At 43.9% G+C, this 17,423-nt stretch overlaps 1 protein-coding gene across 4 annotated transcripts in view; it reads right to left on the reverse strand.

Moving 5' to 3' along the window:
• The window catches only part of LOC133483989 (contactin-4-like), a 266,693-nt gene that overhangs the window by 64,200 nt on the left and 185,070 nt on the right, over positions 1-17,423 (reverse strand). For all 4 annotated transcript variants that reach the window (XM_061785986.1, XM_061785985.1, XM_061785983.1 and 1 more), the window contains exon 12: positions 555-682. In XM_061785986.1, the coding sequence (XP_061641970.1) occupies positions 555-682 (128 nt within the window). The remainder of the gene's footprint in view (positions 1-554; positions 683-17,423) is intronic.

Genomic DNA, 17,423 nt, shown 5'->3' on the forward strand with positions numbered 1-17,423 from the left:
CTGCAGATGCTCTACCAACATGAGGTCTTTTCCCACACAGAATATGCTCTGATGACACCAGAGGCAGTAAGGGAGAGTGCCGAGTGATTTCAACACCTCTGAAGAATGAGCTATTAAAAATTGAACTTTTTGTTTCTTTGTGATTTTTAAAACTTCAGCGTACAAACACTTTTAGACAACTATTCCCATTCAGCAGACTTTAAGGCAAGGTTATGTAGTTGTTTTAAAACACAATGTATTTCTTTTTGTTTGTTTAATTTGACAGTGAACTTTAATTGGGAGTGGAAATAATCAGCTTGAAACCTCTGTTTTGAAGAATTGTTCACTATCTGCCAAACTGCTACTTGTAATGAAAAAAAAGTGAGTTGAGTTGAGCTCACTGCAACGATACAGCGCACATACCTCAAAACTATTTGGCTGTATGACAGATTATATCTAAAAAAAAAAAAAAAAACCTCCTGTTGGGTCACTTGTATCCAAAAGCACCACTGGATGTGGTTTATGAAGCCCAAATACTCTTGTTCTGGTAAGTAGGAAATGCAAATTGAAATTACCTTTGACGGTGACACTTCCTGTGCTACTGGCCACACCAAACTGGTTCCTTGCCATGCACGTGTACGGTCCAGCATCTGATTTGGTTACGTTCCATATGCGAAGATTACCATTATCCAACATGGAAACCCTGTGGTCAAAATATACAAATGGGGTGTTAAAAAAAGTTGTTGTTCAAGTATAGCACAGATACAAATATATATATATAAAATGTTTATAAACTCATGTTATAAACTATAACGTAATTAAAATATTCCTCTTCTTAATAAATAAATGAAAATAGGCTTAACTGGCCCACTCCCACCAACAGCAAAGCACTACAACGTTTCCTTGGATTCCCCAACTTGCTTCAGCCGCAATTACAGTAAAGTCGCAATCCCTCTCACTGGCCTTATATCCACTAGCTCGCCGTTTCAATGGACCCCGGCAGCATCCCAAGCCTTCGACCAACTCAAGACCCTTTTCACCAGTGCATCCTCCAACATCCCGACCCCTCCCTCCAGTTCGTGGTGGAGGTTGACGCCTCGGATACTGGGGCAGGGGCCGTTCCCTCACAGCGGGACCCCTTTTCCCAAAAACTTCATCCCTGTGCTTTCTTTTCCCATCATCTATCTCCCGCTGAACGGAACTACGACGTTGGCAACAAAGAGCTGATTTAATTTCAGCCTCTCCTTCCGACCTGGATCCCACAACAGAAAACTGTCTCACATATACTCACCGCGCTCCAGCCCTGCAGAACACGAAACTATCCTCCCCTCCTCCTGCTTTGTTGGGGTAGCCACATGAAAAATTGAACAGATTGTCAAACACGCTCAAGAGACACCCAGATCCCAAGATCGGACCTCTGAACCAACTATTCGTACCCGATTCCGCACGCTCTGATGTCCTTCAGTGGGCCCACAATTCCAAGCTCATCTGTCATCCCGGCATCACCCGCACCATCCATTTTATCCAGCAACATTACTGGTGGCCCAGCCTGGTTAAAGACACCCGGGAATTCGTCCAAGCCTGCTCCTTCTGTGCCCGAGGGAAGACTTCACACCTGCCCACAGCTGGTCTGCTGCGCCCCTTACCCATCCTGAGCCGTCCTTGGCCCCACATCGCCTTGGACCTTCCTACCCCTTTCTGAAGGTAACACTATAATTTTCACTATTGTTGATCGATTTTCTAAGCACGTCCATTACATTTCCCTCCCCAAGCTACCCTCTGCCTTTGAAACTGCTAACCTGCTTGTCCAACATGTCTTTAAACTCCACGGAATCCCCATCGATATCATCTCTGACCCAGGTCCTCAGTTCTCCTCCCTCCGCGACCGGTATGTCCCCATTCATGGCTTGCTACGACTTCCAACCTCCATTATTTAGGGAACAAAAGCAGGAGGTGGCGGTTCCTGCAGTAAAGGATCACCTCAAAAGGTTCCAGGCAATGCGGAAAGACGTCCGGGAGGCCTTAACCCAAGAGAAGAGGTAGAACAAATGGCTCGCGAACAGAATGCCCTTTATACAGTCACCATACAGTCCGAGTACTTCTAAAAAGGTAAAAAAAAAAAAACGCTGAAAATGTTTTAACTTTGTCTTAATAATAAGAGGCAATAAAAGGAAAACTGTGCCCTTGAAAACTAGGCACTGTTGAGGAACTCAAAGGTAGACCAACTTATCAATGCCAAATTATCCAAGTGTAAATATGAATGACTTGACTTTTTGTGTCTACAAAATAGCATTGTTGACATGATAACAGGATAACAGGCAAAAGAGTCAGAACTCCAAACCCAGAGACTGTGTAGTACAGTGGTGAGGTTGTTCTTGTTCAAGCTAATGTCAGGGGAGGCATCTGACTGCTTGTTTTATTCATTTATTTTTAATGTTGCATGCATTGTTTTGGAGACACTTAACACAAAGTCGTGTTTGTCTGGCTATTGCAATTACTCTGATCTCTCTCAAGTTCAATACACTTAATTCATTATGCTCATGCACAAATGAATGTGCGCAATCGCCCCCCTCGGGAGTTAATAATGATAACTACCCCCTTACAATAGAAATACTGTAAAAAAGAATTGACTACAAATAATCCAAATTGTTAGGAAAGTTGTGGTAATACAGCGTTGTACAGTGAGGCCAGAATGCTATGGAGCAGTGTGAGTGCAGACCAGGGGGACATAGGAGAGGGTGCCAAAGTCTGGCAATAAAAAAATGACCCAATATGAGTAAGCACTTATAAAACGCATGGTCTGATTGAACAATTGACAGCTAATGTGCTCCAAAATTGAATAGGTTAATATGGTGTAGATACATGGTTTATTATGCATACATGATTTAAGTTAAAACATTTTCTTTTTTCTTCTTTTTAGTTTTTCTGGGTAAGTTAAGCAAATATTGCTTCTCCTGTCTTTTTAGATCGCTGACCGCAATCTCAATCATGTTTAAAAATTTGTTTGTCAGGTCAACTTAATTATAGGAAAACTACTTAAAGTGGTTGCTACACAGTATTCAGCAAGTCAGTTTTTTGCATAATAAGGAAACGTGTTCCTCAAAAGCATGGAATAGTTTAATGCCTTGCGAAAGCAATGAAGACATCCATTCTTCCATTTTCAAAGTTTCTGTCAGGTAAATATATAAAGAGCAAGGCTGTTAAAAGGCCACTGTTGCACAACAGGCAGGCATTTGAAGCTGCTGGTGTCGCCAGAGTCTCAAGAACCTCTCAATGCAGAATCAACTGAAGGCTGACAGTTATGCACAAATCCTTATTTCTCTGGCGTCCTCCCACAAGACTTTAAATTATCCACTGGTGTACACGTGAGTCTGAATAGTTATTTGTCGATATTTGGGCTGTGATTTTCTCGCTGGTGGACCTCAGCTCCTGCCCAAACTCAGCCAGAATTGGCCCAGTTCACCCGCAACCCTAATGTGTACAAGCGGTACAAAATGGATGGATGGGTGGATGGATGGATGGAAAACTAATATGAAATTTAAATACAAAATGCAACATTTTATCTCTGCTAGCTTGTTGACAAATAGCATTTACCACTTTTTAAAAAGAAATTGGGGCAGCAAAACAGTCCTGCTATCTTACGAGAGGGCTCTTTCTAGTAGCCCAATCAAAAATTGCTTCATTTTGCAAGCCAGATAATTGTAGTGCCTGACCAGACGTTGAAAGCATTACGAGGTGGTCGATCAACAAAGGACAATTGTCCGTAAGGACGTCAAAATCACAACAAAGAAGTTGTCTAACCTTCTGCTTACTTCTATATACACACAGGATCTCACCTCCTTAGACACAGCCTGCCTCCATGGCTTTCTCATGAAATCAGAATTCAGGACTCAGGCACAAGCACTGACTGTCTGACAGTCAGTCAGAAATGACAGAACTTTGAACACTACACATAACTAAACATAAGGAGTTTCTCCCTGACGGTAAATGCTTCTTTATACGGCGACCGCCCTGACGTCACTACAGCTATCCCGCACGCAGTTTGCCTTTATACTCGCACGCAACACACGTGCGCTGTTTTGAAAGTGTGCTGCAGTTCTCCTCGGGGGCTGATATTGGCTAGGACGCCACAGGGTGGAGTTTCCTCTGAATTTTTTGGGCCATTTCCGGTAGCTGTTTCCTTTCCGTAACAAGGAACAAAGCCACAACAATGGCGACCGTGGAACATGGTCTGCTAGAACAAATGGACGTAGATGACTAGATGATACGTTTAATTATGCTGCAAAATCGATGGAGAAGGCGACGGCGTAGGTGCTCTGTGGAACCGGGAGGAACGCTGATTACATCATCACAGGAGGTGACTAAAATCGACCAATCACGAGAGATGATCTCGGCGGCATTCTACCCGCAGCAACAATTTTTGCCGTGTGCAGAGAGGCCGCGCGGGCCAATTCGTCGGTCATGTGACGCAATGCGGGCGTTGTCGGCCGCGCAAGCGTGGGAGTATAAAGAGGCCTTAAGAATTGAGGATGCCTTTTCGAAAACATTATACCTACCTGAATAGCAGATCAGTAGCACAAATGACCAAGTGAAGCCAATCATATACATTCAATTACAATATATTATTATGTACGAGGACGGCATGGTGGAAGACTGGCTAGCGCATCTGCGTCACAGTTATGAGGACCCGGGTTCAAATCCGGCTTTACCTATGTGGAGTTTGCATGTTCTCCCCGTGCCTGCGTGGGTTTTCTCCGGGTACTCCGGTTTCCTCCCACATCCCAAAAAACATGCATGGTAGGGTAACTGAAGACTTTACATTGCCCGTAGGTGTGAATGTGAGTGCGAATGATCGTTTGTTTATATGTGCCCTGCGATTGGCTGGAAAACAGTTCAGGGTATACCCTGGCTCTCGCCCAGAGTCAGCTGGGATAGGCTCCAGCAGGCCCGCGACCCAAGTGAGAATAAGCGGATTGGAAAATGCCCATCCTGTCCCCCCATGGTGTCTAACGACCACCCCGTTTTGTGCACAGTGGCCAAAACCTGGGCTGCCATGGCCGCCGGGAGCTTAGTGTAAATGCAGTATAAGAAAAGGGTCAGTTCACTCAGACTGAACCATTGTTGCTGAAAGTAAGCACAATGGATCATACAGGGAGTTCAATCCCAAAAATCCCAAGCCCATTCTTAGATTTGCACTGTATTCTTTTTTTTAGCCATCCATATTGGAAAGCTTCACTGACCGTTTGTCTGTTTGTTCGTTATTCTTGTTTGAAGGTAATGGAAGAGCAGACAGGGTCACATAAAGTACAAATCAGTCGTGACACGCCAGTGGTGAATAAGAGATTGAGCCTCACCTACATTTCATTCTCATTTCTCTCCTATGGCCCAGACGACATGTCTGTGCAGTGTGCCCATTATACGAGAAGACTTTTCCATCTCCATCCTAGGGGATGCTAGCAAAGGGGCAGGTATCAATTATTCACTGGTGAGGGGAACATAAGTGTCATTACTTTCATCCACACAGTTTTAATGGACACAGGAATATCGGTCCTATCAGACGGATTATTTTAAACAGGGTGACAGGGTGACTCGGTGACTGAGTGACTGAAAAACAGAGGTGTGTATTTTGGGGTAGATCAAGCCTCAGAGGACAGTGGCTGTGCAGTGCTGATCCTTCTTGCGATGAAAGAGACACACAACATCAGTCACAGAGCTGCCGTCATGCCCACTGTGAAGTGGAAATCACAGGAAAGAGCCAACTCCAAATGAAAAAAAAAAACGTTTTTTGTTATTTCCTTAAATTCTCTTTGAGATGCCATTAACACATGCAGGCATGTCTTTCCTCTCAATCAAAAAGATACTTGAAACCCTTGATTTGATGGTTCACTCGACATATTTTGTCTTTGATCTGTTGGAAAAAAATCTATACTGTAAGAGGAAAGTGCTGCAGTGCCAATAACCAGTCCCAAAAAGGCATGAATATTGTGTGTGTTGACAGCTTGGAACAAAGTGTCGGTTGGAGCTTTCTGAAGTCTCCTGTTCAAATACATGTAGTAGAATAATATTTGCTCACTTTCTGCAGAAACACACTAACTTACCAGTGCTGTCAAAGAGCAGATGCAGACTTCTAAGGATTCAACATGCAAACAATATGCATAATGACAATTTTGAGAGTTCTGAGCAGGACTGTTCATGAATACATATAGACTCTGATATGCCATGGCTGACTGGCAGTGTGACTGCAGGGTGCAGGCCTGTGTGTCTGCCTACTTAATTAACAGGGTAAATAACCTGGGCTTGTGAAAATAGAGGTTAAGATTCTATCAGTGGAATTACTCAGCCATGACACCACAGGAAGCAAGACGGTCACAAGCTTATAGGTGAATTGACCAAATAATTAGTCTCAGCTAAACCCTTCTACATTGGATCCTTGCCTCAATGCACCCTACACAGCTTACTCAACTCAAAACAAAATCCGCCAGTCTTCCTTCCAAAATACCAGTTAACTGCATGTAAAGCACGGGCGTGGAGAAAAACAGCACAGGGGAATATGTGTCATTCTGTTTGCTGCACAGATAAGATGAGGCGTGTCTGTATAACCATCACTAAGCCCAACTGACAGTCATCGACCTACCTGCCAGAGACGTTTGGAATCATAATTGTGTCAAAACCTCACTGTTTCCAACAATGCTGGAGGCCAGAGACCCTGAAAAAGACAAGGTCACCATATCCTCTGAACGTGCTTTGATGCTGTTGAATGTTTTATAAACCCTAAATTGTATTGGCGGTGCATCTGTTTCGATGAATTGAAAGGTTGCCCCCTCCAGTGGGTTCCATCGTGTATGTTGCAGTTGAGAAAGTGCCCCGCCAGAGTCATAAATCAAGTCCGACTGTGCAGCACAGTCCTGAGACGGTGATGCCTGCTAAACTTAACACTACAATCGCGAAGCCTCTCAAATTTCTGGTTCAGGCAGGATTATATCCGACAAATGCTCATACTGCTGCTTTGTGAAATTGTCAACATCAAGGATAAAGGTCAAGGTTAGATATCAACTAGCAAGTATACACCTGATGTTGCTGTTATTGCACTTTCAGTTGACAGATCGGCTGACAAGGGTTAAAAAAAAGAGAGCTGTCAATACAGGTGTAATTGATATACAACCCCAATTCCAATGAAGTTGCGACGTTGTGTTAAACAAATAAAAACAGTATACAATGATTTGCAAATCATGTTCAACCTATATTTAATTGAATACACTACAAAGACAAGATATTTAATGTTCAAACTGATAAACTGAATTGTTTTTAGCAAATAATCATAAACTTACAATTTTATGGCTGCAATACGTTCCAAAAAAGCTGGGACAGGGTCATGTTTACCACTGTGTTACATCACCTTTTCTTTTAACAACATTCAATAAACGTTTGGGAACTGAGGACACAAATTGTTGAAGCTTTGTAGGTGGAATTTTCCCATTCTTGCTTGATGTACAGCAGTTTGGCATTGTCTTACTGAAATAAGCAGGGGGGTCGATGAAAAAGACGTTGCTTGGATGGCAGCGTATGTTTCTCCAAAACCTGTATGTACCTTTCAGCATTAATTGTGCCTTCACAGATGTGTAAGATACCCATGCCATTGGCACTAACACAGCCCCATACCATCACAGATGCCGGATTTTGATCTTTGCATCCATAACAGTCCGCATGGTTCTTTTCCTCTTTGGCCCGGAGGACACGACGTGCACAATTTCCAAAAACAATTTGAAATGTGGACTCGCAGAACCACAGAACACTTTTCCACTTTGCATCAGTCCATCTTAGATGAGCTCGGGCCCAGAGAAGCCGGCGGCGTTTCTGGGTGTTGTTGATAAATGGTTTTTGCTTTTCATATTAGAGTTTGAAGTTGCACTTACGGATGTAGCGCCGAACTGTATTTACTGACATTGGTTTTCTGAAGTGTTCCTGAGCCCATGTGGTGATATCCTTTACACATTGATGTCATTTTTTGATGCAGTGCCGCCTGAGTGATCGAAGGTCACGGGCATTCAATGTTGGTTTTCGGCCTTGCCGCTTACATGCAGTGATTTCTCCAGATTCTCTGAACCTTTTGAAGATATTATGGACCGTAGATGATGAAATCCCTAAATTCCTTCCAATTGTACGTTGAGGAACATTGTCCTTAAACTGTTTGACTATTTTCTCACGCACTTGTTCACAAAGAGGTGAACCTTGCCCCATCTTTGCTTGTGAATGACTGAGCAATTCAGGGAAGCTCCATTTATACCCAATCATGGCACCCACCTGTTCCCAATTAGCCTGTTCACCTGTGGGATGTTCCAAACAGGTGTTTGTTGAGCATTCCTCAACTTTCTCAATCTTTTTTGCCACCTGTCACAGCTTTTTTGATGCCATAAAAGTCTAAGTTAATGATTATTTGCTAAAAACAATCACGTTTATTAAATATTAGTTTATTAAACATCTTGTCTTTGTAGTGTATTCAATTAAATATAGGTTGAACATGATTTGCAAATCATTGTATTCTGTTTTTAATTATGTTTAACACAATGTCCCAACTTCATTGGAATTGGGGTTGTAGATTTTTGCTATACACAGAACTGTACCAATGACTCTTATCCTATCACATGGCTCAGCAGTAGGCTTTACACGATCAGGATTTTTGGGACAGATCACCAATCAGCGAATTTTAAAAAACCATAACCGATCACCGATCCGATCACAAGATGGAGCAATGTGTCTATTTAAATGACTTGTTCATTTACTGTATATACCTGTGCACTTAATTGCTCAAAAAAATATTTATTTACAAGAAATAATGTATCTTTGTTCATCTATGTATGCCAATGAGGCATAGTGACAGACAGAACAAACGAATGGTCTTCTATTGGATGCCAGGAAGTACATACAGTAATTAATGTATCCACTTTTTGTGACATTATTGTTTGCGGGTGTGCCGTGAGATTTTTCAATTGTAAAATACGTGCCTTGGCTCAGTAAAGCTTGGAAGTCACTGCTCTAGTCAGATCATCTATTCAAATCAGTCAGGTCAAACCAACATTACAACATGACAGAAATAATGGATGCTAACTTACTGTAATTAAATTTCTTTATTGTAATTAAATTACTTCACACAAACCAAAACTTTAGAGCATGGTTCGACAGAACACCTGCATGTTCGCTTACAACCGTTAGTGCGAGGACTAGCTTGCCAGGCTACATAACGTTTTGTTGCCTGCTTGTGAGTGGTACCGTATTAAAAGTACGTGAACATACTTCAAGCAAGCCTTAAACGAACGTTCTCTCTGAACACTGGTGACCACCAACACGTTTTTCCCCATTTTGTTCTTATAAACACACGCCGCGATCCATTATTGTTGTTGTCGCCATGGTGACGAGTGTAACTGGTCGCGGTTGAGGTGACAAGATGAAGCCCAGTGATCGTAAAAAATGGGATGCGGTGGTATGGGAGTACAACATTTTATTGCAGTAGTCTGACATAGTGCAATCGTGAAAGACCAAATTTGACTTGTAGTGGGGGCATTACGTGTTTTATGGTCGACATGTTTTTTTTTAAATAACTTTATTGGTGGTCAGATATTTAGAGTACTACGTCAAACGACATGCGACAAGGCTAAAAATAAACTAGCTTTTGGATTCGAATATACTGTACAAGACAGGGGAGTGGAGTAAATGTCTTTTGCAAATTGTGACATTAAAGCCGATCAGCCAGTCATTATAAAATGCTAATTATCGTCCGATACCGATCAGATCAGTGTAAAGTCTAATCATCAGCATTACCACAAGGAACTCTGATGGGCATTAGGTCATCATCATCATCATGCTAGACATAGGCAAATTTGAAGTAAAAAAAGTAAGGAAAAAAGAGGGAGTCATCAGGTCCACTCAAAACAGAGTCAATAACAGAAAAGCAACTAGTCCAGACAGAGTTAATTTGTGTTACTATTTATACTAGTTAGAGGTATAACCAAAATACAAACCAAAGAGCTGTCTATGGATGAAAAACAACCAATCGTGAGGCTGAGAAAACATGATGGCAGCAACAAAAGTAACTAAGTCCACAAAGACGATTTAGCAATTTTAAGATATGCAAACTCCACACAGGCAGGACCTGGGATTGAACCACACTCCTCAGAACTGTGAGGCTAACACTCTAACCACTCGACCCAAAGGTCATGACCATAGGTGAGGGTAGGAACATAAGATCACCCGGTAAATCGAGAGCTTCGCCTTTCTGCTTAGCTCCTTTACCACAACGGATCGATACAAAGGATCTACATCACTGCAGACGCTCCACCGATCTGCCTCTCAATGTCCCGTTCCATTCTTCCCTTACTTGTGAACAAGACCCCAAGATACTTGAACTCCTCCACTTGGGGCAGGATCTCATCCCCGACCTGGAGAGGGCACGCCACCCTTTTCCGACTGAGGGCCATGGTCTCAGATTTGGAGGTGCTGATTCTCATCCCAGCCGCTTCACACTCGGCTGCGAACTGCTCCAGTGAGAGTTGGAGGTCACGGCTTGATGAAGCCAACAGAACCACATCATCAGCAAAAAGCAGAGATGCAATACTGAGGCCACCAAACCGGGCCCCCTCTAAGCCTCGCTGCGCCTAGAAATTCTGTCCATAAAAGTTATGAACAGAATCGGTGACAAAGGGCAGCCTTGGCGGAGTCCAAACCTCACCGGAAACGAGTCCGACTTACTGCCAGATATGCGGACCAAACTCTGACTCCGGTCGTACAGGGACCGAACAGCCGGTATCATTGGGTTCGGAACCCCATACTCCCGAAGAACCCCCCACAGGACCCCACGAGGGACACGGTCGAACGCCTTCTCCAAGTCCACAAAACACATCTAGACTGGTTGGGCGAACTCCCATGCACCCTCGACGACCCTGCCAAGGGTGTAGAGCTGGTACACTGTTTCACGGCCAGGACGAAAACCACACTGCTCCTCCTGAATCTGAGATTCAACTTCCCGACGGACCCTCCTCTCCAGCACCCCTGAATAGACGTTACCAGGGAGGCTGAGGAGTGTGATCCCCCTGTAGTTGGAACACACCCTTCTTAAAAAGGGGGACCACCACCCCAGTCTGCCAATCCAGAGGCACTGTCCCCGATGTTGCAGAGGCGTGTCAACTAGGACAGCCCTACAACATCCATAGCATTGAGGAACTCCAGGCGAATCTCTTCCACACCCGGCCGGGGCCTTGCCACCGAGGAGCTTTTTAACCACCTCGGTGACCTCGACCTCAGAGATAGGAGAGCCCGCCTCAGAGAACCCAGACTCTGCTCCCTCATGCGAAGGCGTGTCGATGGAATTGAGGAGGTCTTCGAAGTATTCTCCCCACCGGCTCACAACGACCCGAGTCGAGGTCAGCAGCGCCCCATTCCCACTATACACAGTGTTGATGGTGCACTGCTTCCCCCTCCTGAGATGCCGGATGGTGGACCAGAATTTCCTCAAAGCCATCCGGAAGTCTTTCTCCATGACCTCACCAAACTCCTCCAATGCCCGAGTTTTAGCTTCAGCAACAACCAAAGCTGCATTCCACTTGGCCAGCCGGTACCCATCAGCTGCCTCAGGAGTCCTACAGGCCAAAAAGGCCCGATAGGACTCCTCAGCTTGACGGCATCCCTCACCATTGGTGTCCACCAACGGGTTCGGGGATTGCCGCGACGACAGGCACCAACCACCTTACGGCCACAGCTCCGGTCGGCCGTCTCAGCAATGGAGGCGCGGAACATGGTCCACTTGGACTCAATGTCCCCCGCCTCCCCCGGAACATGAGCAAAGTTCCGTCGGAGGTGGGAGTTGAAACTCCTTCTGACAGGGGATTCCGCCAGACGTTCCCAGCAGACCCTCACAATACGTTTGGGCCTGCCATGTCGGACCGGCATCTTCCCCCACCATCGGAGCCAACTCACCACCAGGTGGTGATCAGTTGGCAGCTCCGCCCCTCTCTATACCCGACATGCGGCCGCAAGTCCGATGACACAACCACAAAGTCGATAATCGAACTGCGACCTAGGGTGTCCTGGTGCCAAGTGCACGTGTGGACACCCTTATGCTTGAACATGGTGTTCGTTATGGACAATCCGTGATGAGCACAGAAGTCCAATAACAGAACACCGCTCGGGTTCTGATCGGGGGGGCCGTTCCTCCCAATCACGCCTTTCCAGGTCTCACCGTCATTGCCCACGTGAGAATTGAAGTCCCCCAGCAGAACGATGGAGTTCTCAGCGGGAGCGCTCTCCAGCACCCCCTCCAAGGACTCCAAAAAGGGTGGGTACTCTGAAATGCTGTTTGGTGCATAGGCACAAACAACAGTAAGGACCCGTCCCCCCACCCGAAGGCAGAGGGAGGCTACCCTCTCGTCTGCCGGGGTGAAACCCAACGTACAGGCGCCGAGCCGGGGAGCAATAAGTATACCCACACCTGCTCGGTGCCTCTAACCGTGGGCAACACCAGAGTGGAAGAAAGTCCAACCCCTCTTGAGAGGACTGCTACCAGAGCCCAAGCTGTGCGTGGAGGCGAGTCCGACTATATCTAATCGGAACTTCTCAACATCACACACCAGCTCGGGCTCCTTCCCTGCCAGAGAGGTGACATTCCACGTCCCTAGAGCCAGCTTCTGTAGCCGGGGATCGGATCGCCAAGGTCCCCGCCTTCGGCCACCGCCCAGCTCACACTGCACCCGACCCCAATGGCCCCTCCCACAGGTGGTGAGCCCATGGGAAGGGGGACCCACGTTACTCTTTCGGGCTGTGCCCGGCCGGGCCCCATAGGTGCAGGCCCGGCCACCAGGCGCTCGCCTTCGAGCCCCACCTCCAGGCCTGGCTCCAGAGGGGGGCCCCGGTGACCCGCGTCCAGGGAAGGGAAACCTGAATCCATTTATTGTACTCGTCATAGGGCTTTTTGGAGCCGTGCTTTGTCTGGTCCCTCACCTAGGACCTATTTGCCATGGGGGACCCTGCCAGGGGCATAAAGCCCCAGACAACTTAGCTCCTAGGATAATTGGGACACACAAACCCCTCCACCATGATGAGGTGACGGCTATATATATATATATATATATATATATATATATATATATATATATATATTATATATATATTATATAAATATTTTATTTCTCAGTAACTTTTTTTTTTCCATAACGGATTTCAACTGTGAACACTTCCATTATCCATAACGTTTGGTGACATTATGCAGCTACAGTAAAGAACTACAGTAAAGAACTTTAAGTAAAAGTTAAGTAAAGAGCACAAATCACATATTTTATAGCAGCTCAATTACAGTTTTATAAGAATATAATATGACCATTTGACCATTTATGAAAGCATCACTTGACTGACATCAAAGGTGGAGATATTTCCCGCCCTATTAGCCACATTAGCAGTGGCTGAAGTGCAACCAACAATTGCCTTTGTTACTTCTTCAAAAACAGTCCTTTTCTAAACCAACACCACAGTCAGTCCAATAGGTTGCAATATCTTAACTAATGGATGGTTCTCTGATATATTAAACAATATCTACTGTATCACATTTGTCTGTTTTATCCATGTATTTGTCATTGGTGTAACATAGTCTCTTAAACCCTGCCTCATCCTTCAGTTTCAGCCAATCATTTATTTTTAACTCAGTCTCATCACATCGTTCATCCTCTTGTGTGAATTGCTTCTTTTGTTTTTGCTTGTCTAAGTACGTTGGATATAAATGTGACAGATTCTGCCTCGAGCTGTGTCTTGGACCACTTCACACCACAGTTGTGACAGCATGGCAGCATTTGAGACAATACTAATGCTTTATTAGAACAATCACAAGCGAGACTAATGTTGGACTGAAAGCTTGAATCCCTCACTTTATGAAATGCTGACGTTTATGCATTTTACAACACAGGTCCAAAACATCCTAAAAAGAATTCATTAGACCTTAACTAATAGCTTCATTCTGGAAAATGGTTACTATGTATGGCTCAAAAGATTTTAAGACGCAATATTCATCATGTTAATCTATAGCTGAAAATCTAAGTATAAACAAGCCATCGAGGACAAACTGTTTTATAAATCTGCATTTCATAGCAAGGTATATTAATGACATGGGCTCACTGAGAATTACTTAATTCCCTTCAGTGGAAAATTATGAGACTGTACCGGTAATTGCCTTGCAAGGACGGAGTTTATCGGACCGTGCCACAAAGGGTTTGTGGATGTTCTTCCAGAGGAATCTTTTAATCACAAATTGCTCTCCTGCTTCACAGATATTCATCTCTCATGTGCTGAGGTATTCCTTGAGGAATAAAGAGCATGCACGTGTTCCACAGGAAATTGTCAGCAGTACCAAGATGGATTACTCTTGCTGTGCTGGTGGATTCTCACTTTGAAAAATGATATCGGCCAAAGTCTCTCAGATAAAAACAATCCTAGTGAGCGGCACGAGGGTCACAGACTGATCTAATATCAGCAAAGATCTTACAACTCATTTTATCTCGTGTGCGAGATGAGAGTTTAGTCAGTTAGCACAAGACTCCCAAAATGTTTTTAGAACGCCCCAAAATGCAAATGACACAATATTCAACTAAAATGCCACTTAATAATGCACATACCTTTCACAAGGCTGAATAATCCTAAACATGTCCATCTGACTCATTTGTAAAATAAAGACATGTCAAACCTCCACTCCAGACCTGTAGGTGCGAGTTGTGGTAATTACAACCGGGTGCCAACACAGCACGTTTTTCTTCTAACCACACTATCACCTGCATGGTTGACTGTCAACTTGACCCCAAGTGGATTGTACTGGCGAAAAGTACAAATGAATTTCCTGATCTAAACCTTTATCTTGATCTGGATAAACAGGTTATTTCTTGGCCCGTGTACCAGTCTAAAAGACTTGTGAAAATCGGTATGTAGCAATCCTGCGAAATAACTCCAACCAACGAACCAACCAGCCACACTCAAAACAACCTCTTGCCTTGATGGAAGTAATGAATGTTCCAGAGCATTATTTTTTTCCCTTTTTCATACGATCATTCTCTCTCCTCAGATTTCCTGAATAATGTGTCAAAGTCTACATTAAAATGCACTGTATATGCAACTAACAGTTACTGCATATTAATCATATCTATGTACTATAGGACTGTGTCCAACTGACATAGCATTTTTTCAGCCAAAGGTGTCATGGAGGCACAGGTAAGCTTACTTTTTGCAGCTATTCTTTCAAATGAAATTAATTGACCACAACAATACTGTATACCAAAAAAGTGTTTAAAACCAAGCCTGATGCTTGGATTGGATAATCTTAATATTCAGTATTCTTCATTTAGGACTGCACAATTCAGTCCCATCTCTGAATTTGAATGCCATAAAGATCATGACTGAGAATTCGACCAAAATGTTCAGGAGTAATATGCCTTAAAAGTTGCACAGAAAATCATGCATGACCTCAGAAAATCCTGTGAGAACTCATTTCCATAGATTGTTGAGCTTTTTCTTTGGCTTTTTGTATAATTTTTTCTGCAACACTTATTCCAAAAGATGTAAAAGCTGTCATGAAATATTAACATATCAAAAGAGGCCTTCTCGTGAGAGGTCAATTTAACAAGCATCAAAGGATTATAACTTTGTGCAAGTGTGTTTTGTTTTTTCTTTGACTATTTTGCTGCATTATTTTTATTTATTTTTTTCTACGTAGAGTACATCCAGCCATCCATTTTCTATAACGCTTGTCCTCGTTAGATGGGTGGGTCAGCTGGAGCTTATCCCAGCAAATTTTTCGTGAGAGGCAGGGTACAACCTTGACTGGTTGCCAGGTTGACTGGACACATGCTGTGTAGACAGACAACCATTGACTCAGATTCACACTTACAGTCAACTCATATACTTCAACCTAACATGCATGTTTTTGGAATGTGTGTAGAAACCGAAGTACCTGGGAAAAAAGCCACTTAAGCACAAGGAGAACACCCTGTAAATCCACCACAAGAGTTACGAGCTAAAATTTAGAAAGTAGAACCTATTGAGGCAGATGTGCTAACCGCATGCTTCACATCGTGGTAACCATAAACAATGTGCTGTTATCTGGGAAAATGATTCATGAAACTTTGAAAGAGCTTGCTGGAAGATTCCAGAAGTGGTGCCCATACAGTTAGGAGCGACAGATCGTCCAACATGTCTTGGGAGATAAATAATTAAAATGGGTCTAGTCCATCACAAGAGTTAATTAGACAATACAGTGTACATGGGTCCCATCGTCAACAAACTCCTGCCTTTTCTTTTCTTGTGGGTCTCTGCTTGTTAATAAATTCCTAAATCTGCATATTTACCCGGTTCTGCTACCAAATGGGTTCTTCCCTGGTCCATGTGCCAACCCTCTCCAAGGTTCAACTGGAATCAGATATGTAGCTCTATTGTAATCTTATTTTTGTGATTATTATTTTATTATGCTCATTTTATTTTTGCTCCTCATGCACTCACTAATGATTACTGGAGCTGAAAGTAATGATCAGCTACAGAATGTGCACCAATTAAGCAAAATGAGAGGACGAGCTAACAGTGATCACACATTTTTTACACTATGATGAATGTTGGGTGGCACGGTGGACGACTGGTTAGAGCGTCAGCCTCACAGTTCTGAGGTGCGGGGTTCAATCCCCGTCCCCGCCTGTGTGGAGTTTGCATGTTCTCCCCGTGCCTGGGTGGGTTTTCTCTGGGCACTCCTGTTTCCTCCCACATCCCAAAAACATGCATTGATTGGAGACTCTAAATTGCCCGTAGGCATGACTGTGAGTGCGAATGGTTGTTAGTTTCTATGTGCCCTGCGATTGGCTGGCAACCAGTTCAGGGTGTACCCCGCCTCCTGCCCGATGACAGCTGGGATAGGCTCCAGCACGCCCGCGACCCGAGTGAGGAGAAGCGGCTCAGAAAATGGATGGATGGATGAATGTTGCTTCTTTTAAAGGGCATTTTGGAAACTATGCAGGTTGGGCTAACCAGGTTGTTCGTAAAATGACAAATGCGCTTTGGCTGTTAGACATTATAATTACTGTGAAAAACATTATCATTCAAACTCTGCCATGATGTTCATGCATTGGTGTTAGCATTGTCTTTCCATGACAAAATGGCTTAAAATTAAGGGTGGATGCTAGTCCCGGTAGCGTGTTTATGTTCTTAGCTCTCTGTTCTTTGCATTGCATTGGCAGATTTTCCAGTCAGAAATGTAAAACTCAGAAGCTGACATGACATTTTGGTTGGTCATTGAAGATGCTCATTAAAAATTATTGGTGGGAATTGCAGAGAAACCATCAAATTTAACATCAGAATATTTCTTACTGAAGAAGTTAACACTTTAACATACACATCATTCAAAATAACCTTGAATTTTTCATGAGGAAGGCTCTATG

The sequence above is a fragment of the Phyllopteryx taeniolatus genome, chromosome 9, assembly GCF_024500385.1.
Source record: "Phyllopteryx taeniolatus isolate TA_2022b chromosome 9, UOR_Ptae_1.2, whole genome shotgun sequence".
NCBI classification, from domain to species: domain Eukaryota; kingdom Metazoa; phylum Chordata; class Actinopteri; order Syngnathiformes; family Syngnathidae; genus Phyllopteryx; species Phyllopteryx taeniolatus.